Source organism: Heptranchias perlo, chromosome 16 (genome assembly GCF_035084215.1).
Source record: "Heptranchias perlo isolate sHepPer1 chromosome 16, sHepPer1.hap1, whole genome shotgun sequence".
Lineage (NCBI taxonomy): Eukaryota > Metazoa > Chordata > Chondrichthyes > Hexanchiformes > Hexanchidae > Heptranchias > Heptranchias perlo.
The window spans coordinates 7820933-7842083 of NC_090340.1; the positions used below are offsets into that span (position 1 = coordinate 7820933).

At 43.7% G+C, this 21151-nt stretch overlaps 1 protein-coding gene across 1 annotated transcript in view; it reads right to left on the reverse strand.

Annotated features, from left to right (window-relative positions):
* hydin (HYDIN axonemal central pair apparatus protein) overlaps positions 1-21151 on the reverse strand; it is a 1099250-nt gene that overhangs the window by 1023613 nt on the left and 54486 nt on the right. The window contains exons 5-6 of the mRNA XM_067997614.1: positions 15914-16033; positions 4722-4856 (exon numbers count right to left, since the gene is read on the reverse strand). Of these exons, the coding sequence (XP_067853715.1) occupies positions 4722-4856; positions 15914-16033 (255 nt within the window). The remainder of the gene's footprint in view (positions 1-4721; positions 4857-15913; positions 16034-21151) is intronic.

Genomic DNA, 21151 nt, shown 5'->3' on the forward strand with positions numbered 1-21151 from the left:
TAGTTAGCCATGGATGATAGGTCCTTCCCCTAGAGTCTTTCTTTCTCACTGGAATGTATCTTTGCTGAGTGTTATGAAATATCTTATTAAATGTCTGCCACTGCACCACTACTGACCTATCCCTTAACCTAACTTCCCAGTTCACTTTCGCCAGCTCTGTCTTCATGCCCTCATATTTGCCCTTATTTAAGTTTAAAACACTAATCTTAGACTTACTCTTCTCTCCCTCAAACAGAATGCAAAATTCAATCATTTTGTGATCACTGCTACCTAGAGGCTCCTTTACAATGAGGCCATTAATGAATCCTGTCTCATTACACGTTACCAGATCTGGAATAACCTGCTCTCTGGTTGGCTCTAGAACCTGCTGCTCTAAGAAACTGTCCCGAAAGCACTCTATGAACTCATCTTCCAGGCTACCTTTGCCAATCAGATTCTTCCAATCTTTATGTAGGTTAAAATCACCCATGATTATCGCTGTTGCTTTCTCACAAGCCCCCATTATTTCTTCCTGTATACCCTGTCCTACAGTGTGGTTACTATTAGGGGGCCTATAAACTGCTCGCACAAATGACTTCTCGACTTTACTATTTCTTATCTCTACCCAAACTGATTCTACATCTTGGTTTTTAGAACTAAGGTGATTTCTCTCCATGGTACTCATGTCATCCTTAATTAACAGAGCTATCCCTCCACCTTTTCCTGGCTTCCTGTTCTTCCAAAATGTCAAGTACCCTTGAATATTCAGGTTCCAGCCTTTGTCATCCTGCAGCCATGTCTCTGTAATGGCTATCAGATCGCACATATTTATTTCTATCTGAGCTGTCAATTCATCCATTTTGTTACGAATGCTACGTGCATTCAGATACAAAGCCTTTAGTGCTGTCTTTTTACTATTTTTGCAAACTCTAGCCTTATCTGCTGGCACACTCTTAAGTTTGCATGCTCTGTCCCTTCCTGCCATCTCTGATTATCATTTTCCTTATTGCTACCTTGCTCTCTTGCCTTGTCTTCTTTCTTTAATTTATCACATCTTCCCTTACTTGATCCCTCGCCCCCACTATTTAGTTTAAAGCCCTCTCTACCGCCCTAGCTATACGATTCGCCAGAACACTGGCCCCAGCACGGTTCTGATGAAGGCCGTCCCAACGGTACAGCTCCCACTTTCCCCAGTACTGGTGCCAGTGCCCCATGAATCAAAACCCACTTCACCCACACCAATCTTAAGAGCCACAAATTTAACTCTCTAATCTTATTTACCCAATGCCAATTTGCTCATGGGTCAGGTAATAATCCAGAGATTATTATCTTTGAGGTTCTGTTTTTTTAATTTAGCCCCTAGCTGCTCATACTCCCTCAGCAGAACCTCTTTCCTCGTCGTTGGTGCCTACATGGACCACAACAACTGGATCCACCCCTCCCACTGCAAGTTCCTCTCCAGCCCAGAGCAGATGTCCCAAACCCTGGCACTGGGCTGGCAACAAAGCCTTTTGGACTCTCGTTCTCGGCTGCAGAGAACTGTGTCTATCCCCCTGACTATACTGTCCCCCACTACCACTACAATCCTACTAACTCCTCCCGCTTGAATGGCTTCCTGTACCATAGTGCCACGGTCAGTTTGCTCATCCACCCTGCAGCCCCCAATTTCATCCATACAGGCTGCAAGCACCACAAACCTGTTGGACAATTGCAAAGGAAGAGGCTCCTCCATTTCTACCATCTCGATCCCCTTACCTGCCTCGCTCGCAGTCACACCCTCCTGTTCCTGACCGCTGACCAATTCAAACGACCTTATCCTAAGGGGTGTGACCGCCTCCTGGAACCGAATGTCCAGGTATTTTTCACCCTCCCTGATGTGTCGCAGTGTCTGCAGCTCGACCTCCAGCTCAATGACTTTGAGCCGAAGCTCCTCAAGCTTACACTTACTGCAAACGTGTTTGCCCTGGATCACACTGGCATCCAGGAGCTCCCACATTCTGCAGTCGCTACACATCACCTGCCCTGCCATCTTAATCAATTTATTATTCTTCTTAATTAAATTTATAATTTATAAACCCTACTACTCCCTATAAGCTTTACAACTGCCCTTGACATCAAGGCAGCATTTGACCGAGTGTGGCACCAAGGAGCCCTAGTAAAATTGAAGTCAATGGGAATCAGGGGGAAAACTCTCCAGTGGCTGGAGTAATACCTAGCACAAAGGAAGATGGTAGTGGTTGTTGGAAGCCAATCATCTCAGCCCCAGGGTGTGGCTGCAGGAGTTCCTCAGGGCAGTGTCCTAGGCCCAACCATCTTCATCTGCTTCATCAGTGACCTTCCCTCCATCATAAGGTCAGAAATGGGGATGTTCGCTGATGATTGCACAGTCTTCAGTTCCATTCGCAACCCCTCAAATAACGAAGAAGTCCGAGCCCGCATGCAGCAAGACCTGGACAACATCCAGGCTTGGGCTGATAAGTGGCAAGTAACATTCGCGCCAGACAAGTGCCAGGCAATGACCATCTCCAACAAGAGAGAGTCGAACCACCTCCCCTTCACATTCAACAGCATTACCATTGCCAAATCCCCCACCATCAACATCCTGGGGGTCACCATTGACCAGAAACTTAACTGGACCAGCCATATAAATACTGTGGCTACAAGAGCAGGTCAGAGGCTGGGTATTCTGCGGCGAGTGACTCACCTCCTGACTCCCCAAAGCCTTTCCACCATCTACAAGGCACAAGTCAGGAGTGTGATGGAATACTCTCCACTTGCCTGGATGAGTGCAGCTCCAACAACACTCAAGAAGCTCAACACCATCCAGGACAAAGCAGCCCGCTTGATTGGCACCCCATCCACCACCCTAAACATTCACTTCCTTCACCACTGGCGCACTGTGGCTGCAGTGTGCACCATCCACAGGATGCACTGCAGCAACTCGCCAAGGCTTCTTCGACAGCACCTCCCAAACCCATGACCTCTACCACCTAGAAGGACAAGGGCAGCAGGCACATGGGAACAACACCACCTGCACGTTCCCCTCCAAGTCACACACCATCCCGACTTGGAAATATATCACCGTTCCTTCATCGTCGTTGGGTCAAAATCCTGGAACTCCCTTCCTAACAGCACTGTGGGAGAACCTTCACCACACGGACTGCAGCTGTTCAAGAAGGCGGCTCACCACCACCTTCTCAAGGGCAATTAGGGATGGGCAATAAATGCCGGCCTTGCCAGTGACGCCCACATCCATGAACGAATATATTAAAAAAACTGCTAGTAAACCTTCTACTACCACTAAAACTTTACAATAACTAAGTTACACTTGTTTTGAAAGTTAAACGAGTCAATTGCTCACCAACCAATCACTTACGTGTGTCTGTGACGCCACACTTTTCTCAGATCGTGGTGGGTGGTTTCTGACTGGCTCCGACTGAACTACTTTCTCCGCACTGTTTATATCCCCGCTCTGCTCTTTCCCCTGCTCACCGACTGAACTACTTTCTCCGCAGTGTTTATATCCCCGCTCTGGTCTCGCTCTTTCCCACCGCTCACTGACTGAATTCCTACTTTCTCCACGCTGTTTATATCCCCGCTCTGGTCTTGCTCTTTCCCGCCGCTCAAAAAACAAACAGCACTAAATAACTTTTGTTTTGTATATTTCCTTTAAGATTGTCCAGTTGTTATTTGTTGGTGCTTTATATGAAGTGTGACGTATGAAGTGTAGCGGACGCTGTTCAAACTTTAATATAAATAGAGGGATGCTCCTAGGGTCAGCTAGAAAATGTGTTGCCCTATCATGATTAAAAGAATCTACTCGAACCAACTAAAATTTGGCTGTAACTAAACTGTGAAACAATGCGTGGAACCTATAGTTTTAGTCTGCAGGTAAGACTTTTCAATAACTTGTGGGAACCCAGTGATGGGCTACAGAGCAACATAGAGCTGGTTTAGCGAAAGTTATAATGCGACTACAACCTTGAACCTATCATTGGAAAATCAGTGAAGGGGGCAGGGATGCTCTCTATGGGAGCAGCACATACAAATCTTTAGTGGCACTCTATTGTGAATGGGATGGAATTAATAAAATAATGCTTGAAGAATCTCTCTGGAATCAAAGGTTTGAGTTATGAAGCAGGACTGGAGAAACTCAGGCTCTTTAGTCTTAAAAGCAAACAACCGGGAGGGGACTTCTGGAAGTACACAGGTAAGATAAATGACCCTAGAACAAGGTAAAGTTCAGGACAGATGTCAGGAAGAACTTACACGAAAAGAGTGCTGCTTGGAATGGTTTTCCAGGTGGGGTAGTGTGGGCAAAAGCTTTAGGTTCATTCAGTTGCTTGAGGTGATGGGGCACGTGATCTGCATACTTGGATCGGACGCTAAACTTTCTAATGTGACCAAACCTACTGATTTATAAATAGTACGAGAGGGGAGATGAGGAGGAAATTTATTTACGCAGCGAGTTATGATGATCTGGAATGCACTGCCTGAAAGGTTGGTGGAAGCAGATTCAATATGAACTTTCAAAATGGAATTGGAGAAATTAGAAGAGGAAAATTTTGCAGGACTATGGGGGAAGAGCAGGGGAGTGGGTCTAACTGGATAGGTCTTTCAAAGAGCCAGCACAGGCACGATGGGCCAAATGGCCTGCTTCTGTCCTATATGATTCTATGATTCTAATTCCCTCATAACAATTGAATTATTCTTTCAATAAACCTCATTCCCAGTTCACACACCTTGTTTTCCTCAGGTACGAAAAGGATCTTGAATGTGGTGACCATGCCGGGTGCCACTTTACGACCCACATCATTAGGACAGACGATTTTGAAGTACGGAGAATCCTCCTGGACAACTTTAACCATCCGCGGAACCTGAAAACATACTTCATGAAATTATCATGAGACAGAGGATTTTATGAAGTAAACAAAATGGTTAAAAAGTTGTTCACACTTAGTTGTAATGTGACTTATACATGCAGCTACTGATTCACCATGGTGCATTGCTTAACAAATCCCCTGACTTTTATTTCTAAAGGTGGCCAGCATGATTTTGCCCATAATTAGCACGATTTTTTTACAAATTTCAAAATTCATCATGGTTTCACTGTAGTTTCTTCCAAAATATCTGCAGTGATTTTTTACATATTTCCTTGTTTCTGACACATTCAGATCATGATAATGATCCTTGTCTATATGGCAATGGCAGTGCACTATCAGCCTGGCCAGCAAACGGAGAAGTAACTGACGGGCAACTTTTAAAATGTTCAAGCAGTATTGATTCTGCTCACTGTAAGAAGTTATACAAGCACTGTTTGGGAGTCGGCTGCAAGGATACACCAGACAGGACCGGACCATGAGAATTAAGCTTGTGTGGTTCATGGGTTCAGTATTACAGCCAACAAACCATTTGCAATGAACAGTTACATCTCGAGATGAGCATATTACCACGTTTTCCTGGAATGCGTGATGTACCATGTGACCTGAATCACACAGCTGCCATCAATTCTGTGGATTCAAATTTCCCATTAAAATGGAAAACAGAAACCCTGCAAAGCTTTGGGAGAGTTATTTAACTATGGAAGGTATCCTATCCAAGCACAATTAACTCCACCTGATATCTGCACATGTGTTCTTTCCACTGGGGGTCACTAAGTAACAACCAGGAGTAAGAGCCCTGGCCATTTTTTTTTTCTTTTGCAGTCCAAGGGAACTGAGGCTAATTGTAGCATCCTTTACAAAATTCCAACTATGATCGCATGACGCAGCAAAGGGTTCTGATAAAGCTACCACCTTCAATCCCCAACACCACAAACTACAAAAAAGACTATTTACCAAACCAGTTCTACTACAATCCAATCAGAACTCTGATATCTAAGTGCAAGACATTACCAAAAAAAAAATACAGATCCAAAAGAAGAATTGTTAAAGAAAACAGATTTTGACTTGATCATTTCAAGTCCCTTCCTTCAAACAAATCTATTGGAAATCATCACCGAATATAAAACAACACAACAAACAGAACTATCTCAGCCCTCAACTTCCATTGAAACTATTCAGAAACTAACCGGCAATGAATAACCAGAACATCCAACATCAGCACACATGAAAAATCTGCAGAACAACCAGAACCCTCAACATCAAATGCAACTAAATAGACATTAGACTGAAAAACAACAACAGACACTGTTGACAAAATTGGGAGATACGGTATTACAAGGAAACATCGGGGGTTATTTTTTTTTAAACTTCACCACCTGGGTGGTGACTTGGCGAAGCAAATCACCCGCCCATTGTAGAACCCGCCCAATTTTGGTTGCATTAAGATCACAAGATGAACAACCAAATATATGAAGATACTCAGTGAGAAGTAACATACAGGTCCCACAGAGTATAAAACAGTAAAATAGACACAGAAGGCACAAAAATTGCACCATTATTTTTAAGAAATAAATAATTTTGTACCACATTATATGCATGTAGCCTTTCAAAGATATGCATTTACCGAACTGGCAGTGTGGCCATTATTCCATGGAACTAATAGAAATACTAATACTAATAGATGAGATTCCAGGAAACAAAAGACCTTTTCAAGTGGATGCAAATAGGTTAATGATAGCTTTCAATATTGATTGACTGAAGAGTGATTTTGGGTGCAATGAAATGGGTAGGGTGGTGGATGACTGCAATCAAATAGGCATGGGAGATTCATTTAACTGAACTAAGTGCAAATGAGGGTTTTGAAAACTTCACACGCCAGTGCTAACTCATCTTCTGCCAGTACAGCCTGTGGGCAGTCCGTCCTCACCTACATCAATAGCACAGGGGAGTTCCTTATCTATGTCTATGTACAGACATGATGTGGAGATGCCGGTGATGGACTGGGGTTGACAATTGTAAACAATTTTACAACACCAAGTTATAGTTCAACAAATTTATTTTTAATTCCACAAGCTTTCGGAGGCTTCCTCCTTCGTCAGGTGAACGGTATGGAAATGACATTTTCGAATCCTTCGCATTTTAAAATCACAGAACAATGCCTGGTGATTACTGCCCGTTGCCAAGGCAATCACAGTGAGCAGACAGAAAGGTGTCACCTAAAAAGGCCACCGAATATACAAACCCCCAAAAAAAAGAGAGAGAGAGAGAGAGAGAGAGAGAAGGAAGATAGTCAATGACCCGTTATATTAAAAACAGATAACATTTGTTCGCTGGTGGGGTTACGTGTAGTGTGACATGAACCCAAGATCCTAGTTGAGGCCGTCCTCATGGGTGCGGAACTTGGCTATCAATTTCTGCTCGACGATTTTGCGTTGTCGTGTGTCTCGAAGGCCGCCTTGGAGAACGCTTACCCGAAGGTCGGTGGCTGAATGTCCATGACTGCTGAAGTGTTCCCCGACAGGGAGAGAACCCTCCTGTTTGGCGATTGTTGCGCGGTGTCCGTTCATCCGTTGTCGCAGCGTCTGCATGGTCTCGCCAATGTACCATGCTCTGGGGCATCCTTTCCTGCAACGTATGAGGTAGACAACGTTGGCCGAGTCACAGGAGTATGAACCGTGCACCTGGTGGGTGGTGTCCTCTCGTGTGATGGTGGTATCTGTGTCGATGATCTGGCATGTCTTGCAGAGGTTACCGTGGCAGGGTTGTGTGGTGTCGTGGACGCTGTTCTCCTGAAGGCTGGGTAATTTGCTGCGAACGATGGTTTGTTTGAGGTTGGGTGGCTGTTTAAAGGCGAGTAGTGGAGGTGTGGGGATGGCCATAGCGAGGTGTTCGTCATCATTGATGACATGTTGAAGGCTGCGGAGAACATGGCGTAGTTTCTCCGCTCCGGGGAAGTACTGGACGACGAAGGGTACTCTGTTGGTTGCGTCCCGTGTTAGTCTTCTGAGGAGGTCTACGCGATTTTTCGCTGTGGCCCGTCGGAACTGTCAATCGATGAGTCGAGCATCATACAGACAGAGAGGTGTCACCTACAGAACCCCCGAATACACATTCAACAAAAAAAACAGGAAAAAAAAACCAGAGAGAGAGAGGCAGAAACATCTGGAAGGCAGAGAAAGCCAGCAAATGACCCATTATATTAAAAACAGATAGCTTTTGTTCGCTGGTGGGGTAACGTGTAGCGTGACATGAACCCAAGATCCCGGTTGAGGCCGTCCTCATGGGTGCGGAACTTGGCTATCAATTTCTGCTCGACGATTTTGCGTTGTCGTGTGTCTCGAAGGCCGCCTTGGAGAACGCTTCTGTAGGTGACACCTCTCTGTCTGAACACTGTGATTGCCTTGGCAACGGGCAGTTGCAGGGGCAGTCTGTAAACACCACGTATTGTTCTGTGATGTATAAATGCGTAGGCTTCAAGGAGCTCCTGAACATTTACCTGAGGAAGGAGGAAGCCTCCGAAAGCTTGTAGATTTCAAATAAAAATCGTTGGACTATAACTTGGTGTTGTAAAATTGTTTACAATATGTCTATGTAGAAATCCCTCTGAATAGCAAGGTCATTCAACACATCACAAAACATTTACACACTTTGGATGCCTCAATCTGCATAACACTGCTTGAACACTGGAGTTACTGATGATGTGGAGACGCCGGTGATGGACTGGGGTTGACAATTGTAAACAATTTTACAACACCAAGTTATAGTCCAACAAATTTATTTTAAATTCCACAAGCTTTCGGAGGCTTCCTCCTTCCTCAGGTGGTGTGGAAACGGTTTTCCACACCGTTCACCTGAGGAAGGAGGAAGCCTCCGAAAGCTTGTGGAATTTAAAATAAATTTGTTGGACTATAACTTGGTGTTGTAAAATTGTTTACAACTGGAGTTACTGTTTGAGAACAATAAACATTAGCCCTGTAACTGATCTCATCACTTTGTATGTCCAGTTGTATGGATGTTCTTGTGTAACAAGATCCTGAGCCATCACCATCAAAAGTCAGTCTTCCAGTTGGTTATGTCATGGGATTGGGGAGAGGTAAATCTGGTGCCAATTTATAAAAAGGAATGGAAGGATAACCAGGGAACTATAGACCTGTGGGACCAATGTTAGTGGTTGGGAAAATAATATATCCTGAAAAAAGAGAATAGGGACTCCTCAGGAGAAACACTGAATGATAAAAAGTTATTAACATGGTTTGCTGGGTGGTAGATCTAGCTTGACAAACCTATAACAACAACTTGCATTTATATAGCACCTTCAACTTAGTAAAACATCCCAAGGTGCTTCACAGGAGCGTTATCAAACAAAATTTGACACTGAGCCACATAAAGAGACATTAGGACAGGTCAAAGAGGTAGGTTTTAAGGATCATCTTAAAGGAGGAGAGAGAGGTAGAGAGGCAGAGAAGTTTAGGGAGGGAATTCCAGAGCTTAGAGCTAGGCAGTGGAAGGCACAGAGATAGGGAGGCCATGGAGGGATTTGAAAACAAGGATGAGAATTTTAAAATCGAGGCACTGCCAGACTGGGAGCCAAAATGTAGGTCAGCGAGCACAGGGGTGATGGGTGAATGGGACTTGGTGATAGTTAGGATACGGGCAGCAAAGTTTTGGTTAAGCTCAAGTTTACGGAAGGTGCAAGGTGGGAGGCCGGCGAGGAGAGCTACCAAAGTTCTTTGAGGATTTAAATGAAACTGAACCTACCATAGTTCTGAGGATATAACTGAATTAGTTGGCAAAGGGAACTCAGTAGATTTAATAAACCTAGACTTTAGCAAAGCCTTTGATAAAGCACCACATAGGAAATTACTTTACAAAGCACAAAGGCATGGTATTGGAGGGAAGCTTTTGAAGTAGATAACTAAATGTTGGAGTCTGAGTGTGTTAGGGAACAGCATTTACATAGAAAGAGATGACTAGTGGGGTATGTCAGGGATTGAATCTAGGGCCACTGTTGTTTGCAATGTTTATCAATGATTTGAGGGAAGGGACGGTTACAAAGCTCTTGAGGTTTACCCGTGATACCAAATTGGGAGGGCTCGTGAATAGTAGGGTTCGAGCAGACAACCTAGAGAGAGAGACCTGGACAAACCCAAAAAGTGAGAGATGGCATTTAATTCAGAGAAATGCAAAATCATTAAGCTGGGGAAGAGAAACGAACAGTGGAAGTACAAAATAAATGTTAACAGTCTACAGAAAACAACAAAGGAGAGGGTTTTAGTGAAAAACACTCAAAGCATCAGCGGTGGTGAAAGGCAAACTGGATCTTAGAATGTATAGCTTGAGGGCAGTCCCAGGAAGTGATAGACATAAAGAAAGAACTTGCCTTTATACAGCACCCTCTCATATTCTCAAGATATTCCTATACAAATCGATGGATTATTTTTGAAGTGCAGTCACTTTTGTTATGTAGCGAAATATGGTCAATCTGTGCGCAGTTAGGTCCCACAAACAGCAAATTAATGAATCACCAGACAACCTGTTTTGGGGGTACGGATTGAGGAAAGAATGTTGGCCAGGACACCAGGAAAACTGGAGTTATGGGTAAGGATGGTAAGACATTAGTGAACCATTTAGGTTTTGATGACAATTCAGTAGCTCTCAACATCATTTTTTTCAAGTTACCAGATTTATTTAATTCAATTTCACAATTTACCATGGTGGGATTTAAACCCATGCCCTCTGGGTAGCAGATCCAGTATCATAACCACTACACTACCATACTGGAATAAAAACAGAAAATGCTGGAAATACTCAGCAGGTCATGCAGCATCTGTAGAGAGAGAGACAGAGTTAACGTCTCAGGTCGATGACCTTTTGTCAGAACTGGAAGAAGTAAAGATTTAACAGTTTTTAAGCAAGTACAGAGCCAGAGAAAGTGGGGGTGGTGGTGGGGAGAGAAGGGGAGGAGAGGAAAGAACAAAAGGGAAGGTCTGTGATAGGGTGGAGGACAAGAGTGATTAAATGACAAAAGGAATGACGGTGCAAGGCAAGGAGGGTGGTAATGGGACACGTAAAGAAACAAAAGATGGGTCTAGAGGAGCTGTAAATGGTAACAGCAAAACCATTACCAGCACCTGCTGATCGAAAAAATGGGAGCAGTGGTTATGATCTGAAGTTATTGAAATCAATGTTGAGTCCGAAAGATTGTAATGTGCCTAATCAAATGATGAGGTGCTGTTCCTCGAGCTTCTGTTGAGCTTCAATGGAACAGTGTAAGGGGCCGAGGTCAGAGAGATCAGAGTGGGAGTGGGACGGAGAATTAAAACGACAAGCGACCGGCAGGTCAGGGTCACGCTTGCGGACTGAGCGGAGGTGTTCAGCAAAGTGATCACCGAGTCCGCGTTTGATCTCCCCAGTGTAGAGGAGATCACATTGTGAGCAGCGAGTACAGTATACTAAACTGAAAGAAGTACAAGTAAATTGCTGTTTCACCTGGAAGGAGTGTTTGGGGCCCTGGACGGTGAGAAGGAAGGAGGTGAAAGGGGAGGTGTTGCATCTCCTGCACTCGCACGGGAATATGCCATGGGTCGGGGAATGGGTGCTGGAGGTGATGAAAGAGTGGATCAGGGTGTCACGGAGAGAACGATCCCTTCAGAATGCTGAAAGGGCCGGGAAGGGGAAGATGTGTTTGGTGGTGGCATCGCGCCGGAGGTGGCGGAAATGGCGGAGGATGATATGTTGAATGTGGAGGCTGGTGGGGTAGGTGGTGAGGACAAGGGGGACCCTATCGTGGTTCTGGGAGGGAGGGGAAAAGGTGAGGGCAGAAGAGCGGGAAATGGGACGAGGGCCCTGTCAACTACAGTGGCGGGGAATCCTCAGCTGAGGAAAAGGGTGGCATCGTCAGAACAGATGCGACGGAGACGGAGAAACTGGGAGAATGGAATAGAGTCCTTACAGGAAGTCGGGTGAGAGGAAGTGTAATCAAGGTAACTTTGGGAGTCGGTGGGCTTATAGTAAATATTAGCTGACAGCTTTTTCCCAGAAATGGCGATAGAGAAGTCGAGGAAGGAAAGGGAAGAGTCGGAGATGGACCATGTGAAGGCGAGGGAAGGGTGGAAATTGGAAGCAAAGTTGATGAAATTTTCCAGTTCGGGGTGAGGGCAGGAAACGGCACCGATACAGTCATCAATGTACCGGAAAAAGAGGTGAGGGAGGGGACCTGAGTAGGACTGGAGCAAGGAATGTTCCACGTATCCCACAAAAGGACAGGCAATGCTAGGACCCATGCGGGTTCCCATAGCGACACCTTTTATTTGGAGGAACTGAGTGGAGTTAAAGGAGAAGTTGTTCAATGTAAGAACAAGTTCAGCCAGGTGGAGGAGGGTGGTGGAGGATGGGGACTGGTTGGGCCTCTGTTCAAGGAAGAGGCTGAGGGCCCGCAGGCCGTCCTGGTGGGGGATGGAGGTATAGAGAGACTGGACATCCATGGTGAAAAGAAGACGGTTAGGGCTGGGGAACTGGAAACTGTTAAAATGGCTGAGGGCGTCAGAAGAGTCGTGGATGTAGGTCGGAAAAGATTGGACAAGGGGAGAATAAAAAAAAGAATCGAGATAGGAAGAAATAAGTTCCGTGGGGCAAGATCAGGATGAAACGATGGGTCTCCCAGGACAGTCCTGTTTGTGGATCTTGGAAAGGAGGTAGAAGCAGGCTGTGGTGGGTTGGGGAACTATGAGGTGCGAGGCCGTGGTACAGATTGGTACATCTTTCTGCAGATCCTCAGCTTTTAAAAATATTAAGGAATACAAATTAAATACAATGGTAAAGGAATATATCGATATATATTACCAATCTTGCATACACTTCCTGTCCATAAACCTTACTTCCTGTTGTCACAACTTGGAGTCATGCTTTTCTTTCAAGATTTACCATTGTAATTTGCTATATCAACATTTCCCATTCAAATTTACTATGACAAGTCACAATGTAGTGCAAGCTGCAGCCACAAGGTGGTACTATGGAGCAAGTTTCTGAAGTCTCTCCCAACTCCATCGCCATCTTGTGTATAAAAAACTTAAGAGTCATCAACTGACTATGGGCAATACCTCGGATAATTGTATACAAAATAAAGGTCTCTCATTTGTAGTTTTCACAGAATAATGGACAGCTGTGGAATTTGGTCCCCAAAACGGAAGTTGACTTAGACAGTCACCGTAAGTCAATAGGATTGATAATGCATTGTGCTTTATATGGCAATAACACCACAATGACTGTAAAACAGCACATCCTCTGACTCACCGTGAGCACGTCACAGGAGACTCACTAGTAAGTAAATGAAAATAATGTATGTACTGAAAAATATTAAAGCTACCACCAAGTTCAAATGTCAGCTTCAGGCCATTGTTTAAGATGCCTTGTCCCACCTGCACCTAATTCTGAAACAGTTCAATTAACACCATTCTTATAATACAGAGCTCCTTTGGAAAGTTTTTCACTTCTGCCAGTGAAATTGCCCCATTTATCACAGAGAAAAAAAAAGATGGCTAGCAATCATCTGCAGTTGAAGAACAGGTTGCTAACATCCTGATTGCTTCCCACCCACAGCAAGCTTCCCTACTACAGCAGCAAGTCTTCTCGGTTGCGGAGGTGGAGGTTTTACCACAGCTTCTCTGTCTACCAGTAAAGTCACAATGCTCAGTCATTAGGACAGGTGTCATTGAGTCCGAGTGTTCCCAGATACTGTTTACTGAAGGTTTCCATTCATTTGGAGGAATCTTGCAGGAGTTTCACAGCTAATCACATGATGCCTAGCAATATTACATTCAGTGCAACTCTTTCAATTTCAGCATCTCATTTTTGAGGCAGAGCAGAGTTGGGATTAAACACCACCAGGAAACTGTTACATCAGAGAATCAGACTGCCCTGCAGTTCCAGCAAACTAGAGACACTCATCAGTGGTGAAAGCCCACTAATCCTGTCTAATGTCATCAATGACTATCATAGTAGTAAACAATTTTACAACACCAAGTTATAGTCCAGCAATTTTATTTTAAATTCACAAGCTTTCGGAGGCTACCTCCTTCGTCAGGTGAACGATGTGAAAATCGTTCACCTGAGGAAGGAGGTAGCCTCCGAAAGCTTGTGAATTTAAAATAAAATTGCTGGACTATAACTTGGTGTTGTAAAATTGTTTACAATTGTCAACCCCAGTCCATCACCGGCATCTCCACATCATGACTATCATAGTAGATAATGGAAAACTTTACAGTACAGCTTCTCCTTACATGATATGGCAGGTAGCAACACTGTGATGCCATCAAAGTCCCTTCAGCCCACACTAGCCTCAGATTAATGGTCATGTCTGCACCTCTCTGATCTTTTGTCAGCCTTGGCTCAGTGGTAGCAATCACCTCTCAGTCAGAAAGTCATGGGTTCAAGTCCCACTCCAGAGACTCGAGCACATAATCTGGGCTGGCACTTCAGTGCAGTACTGAGGGAGTGCTGCACTGTCGGATGAGACGTTATTGCATTATTCAAAGAGCGGGGAGTTCTCCAGGCGTCCTGACCAACGTTTATTCTTCAACTAACATCACTAACACAGATTATCCAGTCACTATCTGGTTGCTATTTGTGGGACCTTGTTCTGTGCAAATTGGCTGCTGTATTTCTCTGCATTACAACAGTGACTACGCTTCAAAAGGTACTTATTTGGCTGTGAAGCGCTTTGGGACATCCTAAGGTCATGAAAGGTGCTATATAAATTCAAGTTCTTTCTTTCCTCCTTTTAATCATCCCTAAACCTTGCAAATCCAGGTTTTCCCAATAGTATCCCAACGAGGTGGAAAGGATAGTGATGATTAAAGCATCAACCTGAATATTAATATTTCTGAAGGTTTTTCGGACAAAAAATAAATTGAAAAACACTTAGGAATATTGACCTTATTTTTCAAAGGAATTGAAGAGGAAAAGTGTTAAGAGAATCAATGCATTTATGTTTTTGATGTCCCAGCAATTCTGTACTCTCATTAGGATTGATCCCAACTTTGCTTAAATTTTACTACTAAGCACATTCAACAAACACCAGGGCCAATTTTCTGAGATGTGTCCTCATTAGCATCACCTCCAGCATATTTTTATGCGACCTAACATACATTTGTGTCTTGGTGAAGAATTGGGTGAGATATTAAAGACTTGAGTTCAGATCCAACAGTAAGGCAGATGAAGAGCTCCTTGTTCCATTTAGGATTTCCTTTAATTTGGAGGAGTCTTGCACATCAGTTCCATAGCTAATCTTTATTTAATTAAAATGGGATAGATAGATCAAATTAAGGATGAGTTTTTAAATTTCCAAAGATAGTGGATTAACCTGTAGTCGGTCTAATGTTAGAATTTAATTTAGTTTAGCCAAACCATGATGTCATATTATTTACCAACAACAGAATAGTGGGTGTGTTGAGTAGACTCCTAGCAATTGGTGTTTGCCCAACTAGCTCCTTTTTGATGTAGATGTGAGCAGGCTATTTGACTATGAGCACAAACGTGAGGATATGCATTCAAAATTAACAAGCCTAATGAGACTAGGGATTAGAAGACAGTTTCCCCCCACCACCAACCAAGAGAAATGAATGTGTGGACCAGTGAAACTAGTGTTGAATCAATGAACTCCTTCAAAAAGGAGATGGATAAATATCTGGTTGAGGATGGGATTGGAGGATACAAATGTGGGTATAAACAGAAATGAACAAATCCCCCATGGAAAATGATGGTTCCTATGCTGCTGGGGTCAAATGAGTTGTTGTCAGTGGAGGGTGGCGGATCATGGGTGAATATGGAATAGGTGAGGTTGGAGAAATATTCTGCAATTTTGCTTCATTTACTTTAGGGAATAAAAGTACTTATGCACAGCTTTCTCTTAAGAGGTAAAATATGTAGTGTTAAGTTCACTATCAGATAGATCACACAGGATCTTTCCTAATTTCATACTTCTTATGATCTTTCATGCAACCAATAAATAGAAATTCCTAATGTCTTTCTAGATCCTACCTGTGTTTACTTACCTGGTCATGGTTTCGCAGAATCAGCGGTACCTCATAGATTTCACAAGGTTTGTAGTTCTGAAAGATAATTTCCGAGGGGAACGGCTGAAACATTGGCTGGTCAATGTCCAGGATGGAGTACTGAAGAAGAAAACAAAGCAAGCGTTAAACTGTCATAACTAAACCACACTTTGTAAAGGTCTTTCACTTAAAATGGGATCACAAGAGACTTTGCCAATCTTCCATTCTGTTTGCAATACAAACACACTCACTGAACATTGTAAAAATTCACAAAACCCACACTTTTGATGCCAGGCTTCAAGTTTATGCAAGGCTTTGGAATCAGATACAAGTAAAATGCAGTGTTCAGAGACACGTGGGGAGAGATGGGCCTTGATATTAACACCCTCCCCCCAGGACAGGCAGGAGGAGGTCGGGGGGGGGGGGGGGGGTTTAAACCCTTAAAGAACAGGGAACACGTCCCCAACTCACCGCATACGCACCCATTACCGTTTTTACGGTGGCGTATTGCAAGCCGTGCAAGTGTTCCATCTTGGTTAGGCAGGACACACTTCATTATCATATTTATATCAGGTTCCTACAATTGGGAGCCTGACTTAAATTTAACTGCCGCCGCACGGGTTTCCCAGGGCTCAGAAAACCCGGCAACGAATGGGAGACGGGAACTGCCGGCTTCATATGGTAAGTGCTTTTTATAGCAGGAGTGCTCTTCCCGGTTCCTCAAGGAAGCCTTCGGCCAATCGCGACCTCTCTCTCCCTCCTGCCACGATCAGCGACCTCCAACACCCCCCAACCCCCGATTTGCAGTCTGCCCCACAACTGCAATTGCTGGGGACCGTCCCTAAGGGTCCCCCAGCTGCGGCCTCCTGCCACTGGTTTTCCTGCCCGGCAGCTGGCCAACCCATCAATTTGGCCGGTTGCTGGGCGGGAAACGGAAGAAAAAAATTATAATGAGGTCCTGCTGTTAAATTCGGCAGGGCTGCCACGTTCCCGGCTTTGCCGGGTTTTCCCCGCACCACTGTGCTCCCTCGCACCCTCCCCGCCTCCTTGTAAATATCAGGGCCATGGAATTTGTTGCAGCTGCAAGAGACAGAGGTGACACCCTGCCTGTATAGCTCAGGCTCATCTCTTCTCGCAGTTCATAGATTTTTGCTTCTAAAAACCAAACGCTACATTAAGATCAAAAAATATGTTGGACCAGGATTTACTGTGAGCGGCGAACACTTGCACTTGCCCATAGACTTTCCATGAGCTTTTGTGCCACAGGGCATCTGGGACCAGTGTGAACAGGGCAGGCAGCTGTGTGTCTCCTGAACCAGTCAGATTGAGGAATCATTAATGAACAAGGCAGAGTCTGAACCAGGAACTGTAAGTTAGAATAGTGAATTTAATGTCAAAAATCAGGAACAGAAAGTGAAATAAAAAGAGAGGGAAGGAAAGAGTGGATTAAAAGAGAGATAACAGACAGAAAGAAAATTTTTTTTAAAAGATTCAGACTGGAATAGACAAGCCCTAACTTTTTCTGGCGAGTTTAGTCTGTATCTATCACGTCAGTACAGGAACATCATTCCGTTCAACGTATTTGAATGGTGAGTCAGATAGCGAGATGCCGTTTTCGCAAAGCTAATGGAGGGGCAGCAGCTTCCGGATTTCCACATTCAACTGTGTATGTGCGCTTACTGGAAGATGCTGTCCAATTTGCACATTAATAATGGTGAGTGCTGTTAGCCTCATAGTTACTTCCACAGCAAATTCTGGGCCAACATTTTTAGCTGAAAAGTAAAATAATTATATACATTTGTTTTCATTTGCAGGAAAGATAAAAGTTATATAAAGCACATAAAGGCCAAGAAGGCTTTATGGTATTTGAACTAAAGTCTTAATTTTTTTCCCCAATTCCACCGCCTCCCCCCCATCTCCCTCAAGACACTAGCCTTGGCTGGGGTACAGTTCCACAGGCACAGGCAGCCCTCTGGTACCTCACCCAAGTGACCATTCCTCTTAGGTGAGCTTCAGCAGTGAGTCCTGTCAGGCTACTCTTCTGTGGAGTGCATCATAGCTGAGCCAAATTCTGTCATTTTATATCCACATTCATACACTTGCCAGCAGAGATTGAAACCCTGGCTGATTTGTTCACTGCCTTGCCAAGAGATGCTGTGGGCTGCTGCTGGCCTTAACACAGTTTAGGGATTGAATGTTGGACTTTCTAAGTTGTATGGCTTGATATCACACCACACCGTACATAAGAACATAAGAAATAGGAGCAGGAGTAGGCCATCCAGCCCCGCGAGCCTGCTCCGCCATTCAACAAGATCATGGCTGATCTTCTACCTCAATGCCATTTTCCTGCACTATCCCCATATCCCTTGATGCCTTTAATATCTAGAAATCTATCGATCTCTGTTTTGAATGTACTCAATGACTGAGCTTTCACAGCCCCTTGGGGTAGAGAATTCTGAAGTCACCACCCTCTGAGTGAAAAAATTTCTCCTCATCTCAGTCCTAAATGGCCTACCCCTTATTCTGAGTACATGCAACTACTAGGCCAAGGGAGAGCTAGGTCTGAACTAAATGTTTAGCAAGAAAAGTTTATTAGGAAGCTAGTAGCAATTGGAGAGTGGGGTGCATTTAGAAGAAGCAATTTCTCTGGTAACTCTACCAGCTACAAGTTTGGCTTAGACAATATTCACTAGTGATTAAGAAATTGATAAGAACAGATTTCCCTGTACCCTTCTTCCCGCTCTCAACCACTGAACTACTCACAAAATACTTAATACATGAAGGAATCTAAGATAAATCAAGTTAACACTGATACCACACAAGTTTTCCTGTGTGGCAGCCATTCATTTTACTTTGACACCTTAATAAAAGTACTATCTAATTAAGTAAATTCAAATGTGTTCATGACAAACATCTGATCAGGAAAATGGTCCAGCTCGGTGGAAAATGATAATTTGATAATTGTTCTCATTTCCATATCCAAAGCTGGTGTAAAATTCTTTTTTTCAATGATGGTGAGATTCCCTCTTTTCGAGGATTCTTTCCCCCCCATCTCTATCCTTTTCACATCATGCAACATCTCCCAAGGCTTCATTCCATACAGCCTCTAAAAGATGAGTGTGAAGCAGAACGGGGCTGTCTCTCCGAATTTCCCCTCATTCCCTATGATGATGCAGTAAGCCCTCTATTCAGCACAGAAAAGTTAGTGCCTGAGCTATAAAGGGGCCAGGGGTTATCACTGTTCAAAAGACCTGTGGGAAGTGCAGGTGAACATTGGGTGAGAACTGGATCAGCTTAGCCATGGTGCTAAAAATAATTAGCTTAAAACGCAATAACAGACTGTACAAAAAGCCTGAAGCCACTGCACATGAATAAAGAGCATGTGGGTGAGATATTGGAAGGATTCCCAGTCTATGATGATTTAGCTGACTCCACCCATGGAAATGAAAGAGGTGATAAATTGGTGTCAGTGCCCTTGGGTTAGGAAGGGGAAAGTTAGCCAGGAATCCTATATCCTATTTCTGACTCTGCTGGAAGTTCACTTGCGGGTTGGAGGGGGGGGTGGGGGGCGGTGAAGGACAGGATGGGTCTCAGCTCTGATGCTCCAGCAATTGAATAGCCTGTCAGAACTCGCTGTTTAAGGACACATATGAAGAATCATTAATGGAGGTCAACCAGCAGCCATGGAACATACCCAGGCAAGGAGAAGGGGGAGGGGAGAAATTGATGGAAATGTAGGAAAGACATAATGGAAATAGTTATCGATCAAATTCATCCCATACACACCATGCACTTCTCAACTTTCCTTCCCTTTATAACAAACATTTTTAGAAATCGTCTCAACAAGGAACAAAAACCAACACTCCACAAGAAAGCAAGCATTTGAGAGAATCTAAATAAGTAAAGCAGTAAATCACACGCTGAACTCAACAGAGCTAGTTCAGTTCTATTCACAGAGACCTCAATCTTGCTCAATTCAGGTCACCACGCTGGTGCGTGTCCTTTTAAAATAGATACCACATGCAGGGGGGAAAAATTGTCTCTTCACATGTGATACCATTTTGGATATTTCCCATCACTAATAGCGACATCAGTTGGGTACTTCAAATATGTGGTGGGAGGAAAAGGGAATATTGCATCCCTGGTGATCCAGCTGGGGTAAACAAACCTGCAAACTTGAAAAGCAGGGACAGAGGCAGTAAAAATGAGGGACAAATGACCAAAATGAAGGATATTTAATTTTACTATATGTAGCACCATACTAGTATCCCAATGGGGCAGAAATCACTCCCTAAATAACGGAGAGCTCAACAGTGCTCCCCATTGTTAGTGGCAAATTGAAGGAGCAAGTTCCGGCGTTGGCACAGTGCAGTGAAATGCGGAAATCCGGAACTTGCTCCTAGTGGTTCACCAACGATATGACAGCTTTGAATTAAAGGGACATCGCACAATCAGAGAAATCACTGAAAAAGCGCCAACTTGCTCATCTGCCCAGCTGGAAAGTAACTGTTTATGCCACCAAACAGATACGCTTAAAAATACAGGTCTAAACTAAGTTTTAACAACGCAGTAAGTCTTAGTGACTGACAAACAACTAAAAATTAACTTTTAAAAAAAATGTTGGGTCTCATATTACTCCTTATTTTAATAGGTTTAAATTAAAAAATTAAAACTTTTTTTTTACTTTTCCCTTCTCTTTAATTTAATTCAATTATTTCTTCAGCTTTTTATTTAAAAAAATAAAATTTATATTTGCAATTACATATGGAATACTAACTTTAAATGAATGAAGTCTGCTTGCCTGTTTGAGCAATGCAGGCTGAATCTGTGGGCGTGGCTTCTCTTCCCGACAGATTTTGTGGGCATTTCTTCTCCTCTCACAGACTTTTCCAGCCCCGGCAACTCACGCTGCTCAGAGGCTGGGCTGATAGCACACAATTTTTTTAAAAGTTCAAACTCAAGCAATTCGACGCCACAGAGCCCGCAGTAATTATTTTCGTTAATTTAATTCGCAGGTGCCGCGGTGACCGTTGCCTCACTGCTCAGTGCGGTTTCTGGCCCATTATTTTCACTTTTTGCTCCATTATTATTCATGCATTTTAATGAGTTTAATGCATTGTTATGATATCCACAAATACAAATACAAATTACAGTTCACTAGACTGATTCCTGGGATGAGAGAGTTGTCCTTTGAGGAGAGATTAAGTAGAATGGGCCTATGTTCTCTGGAGTTTAGAA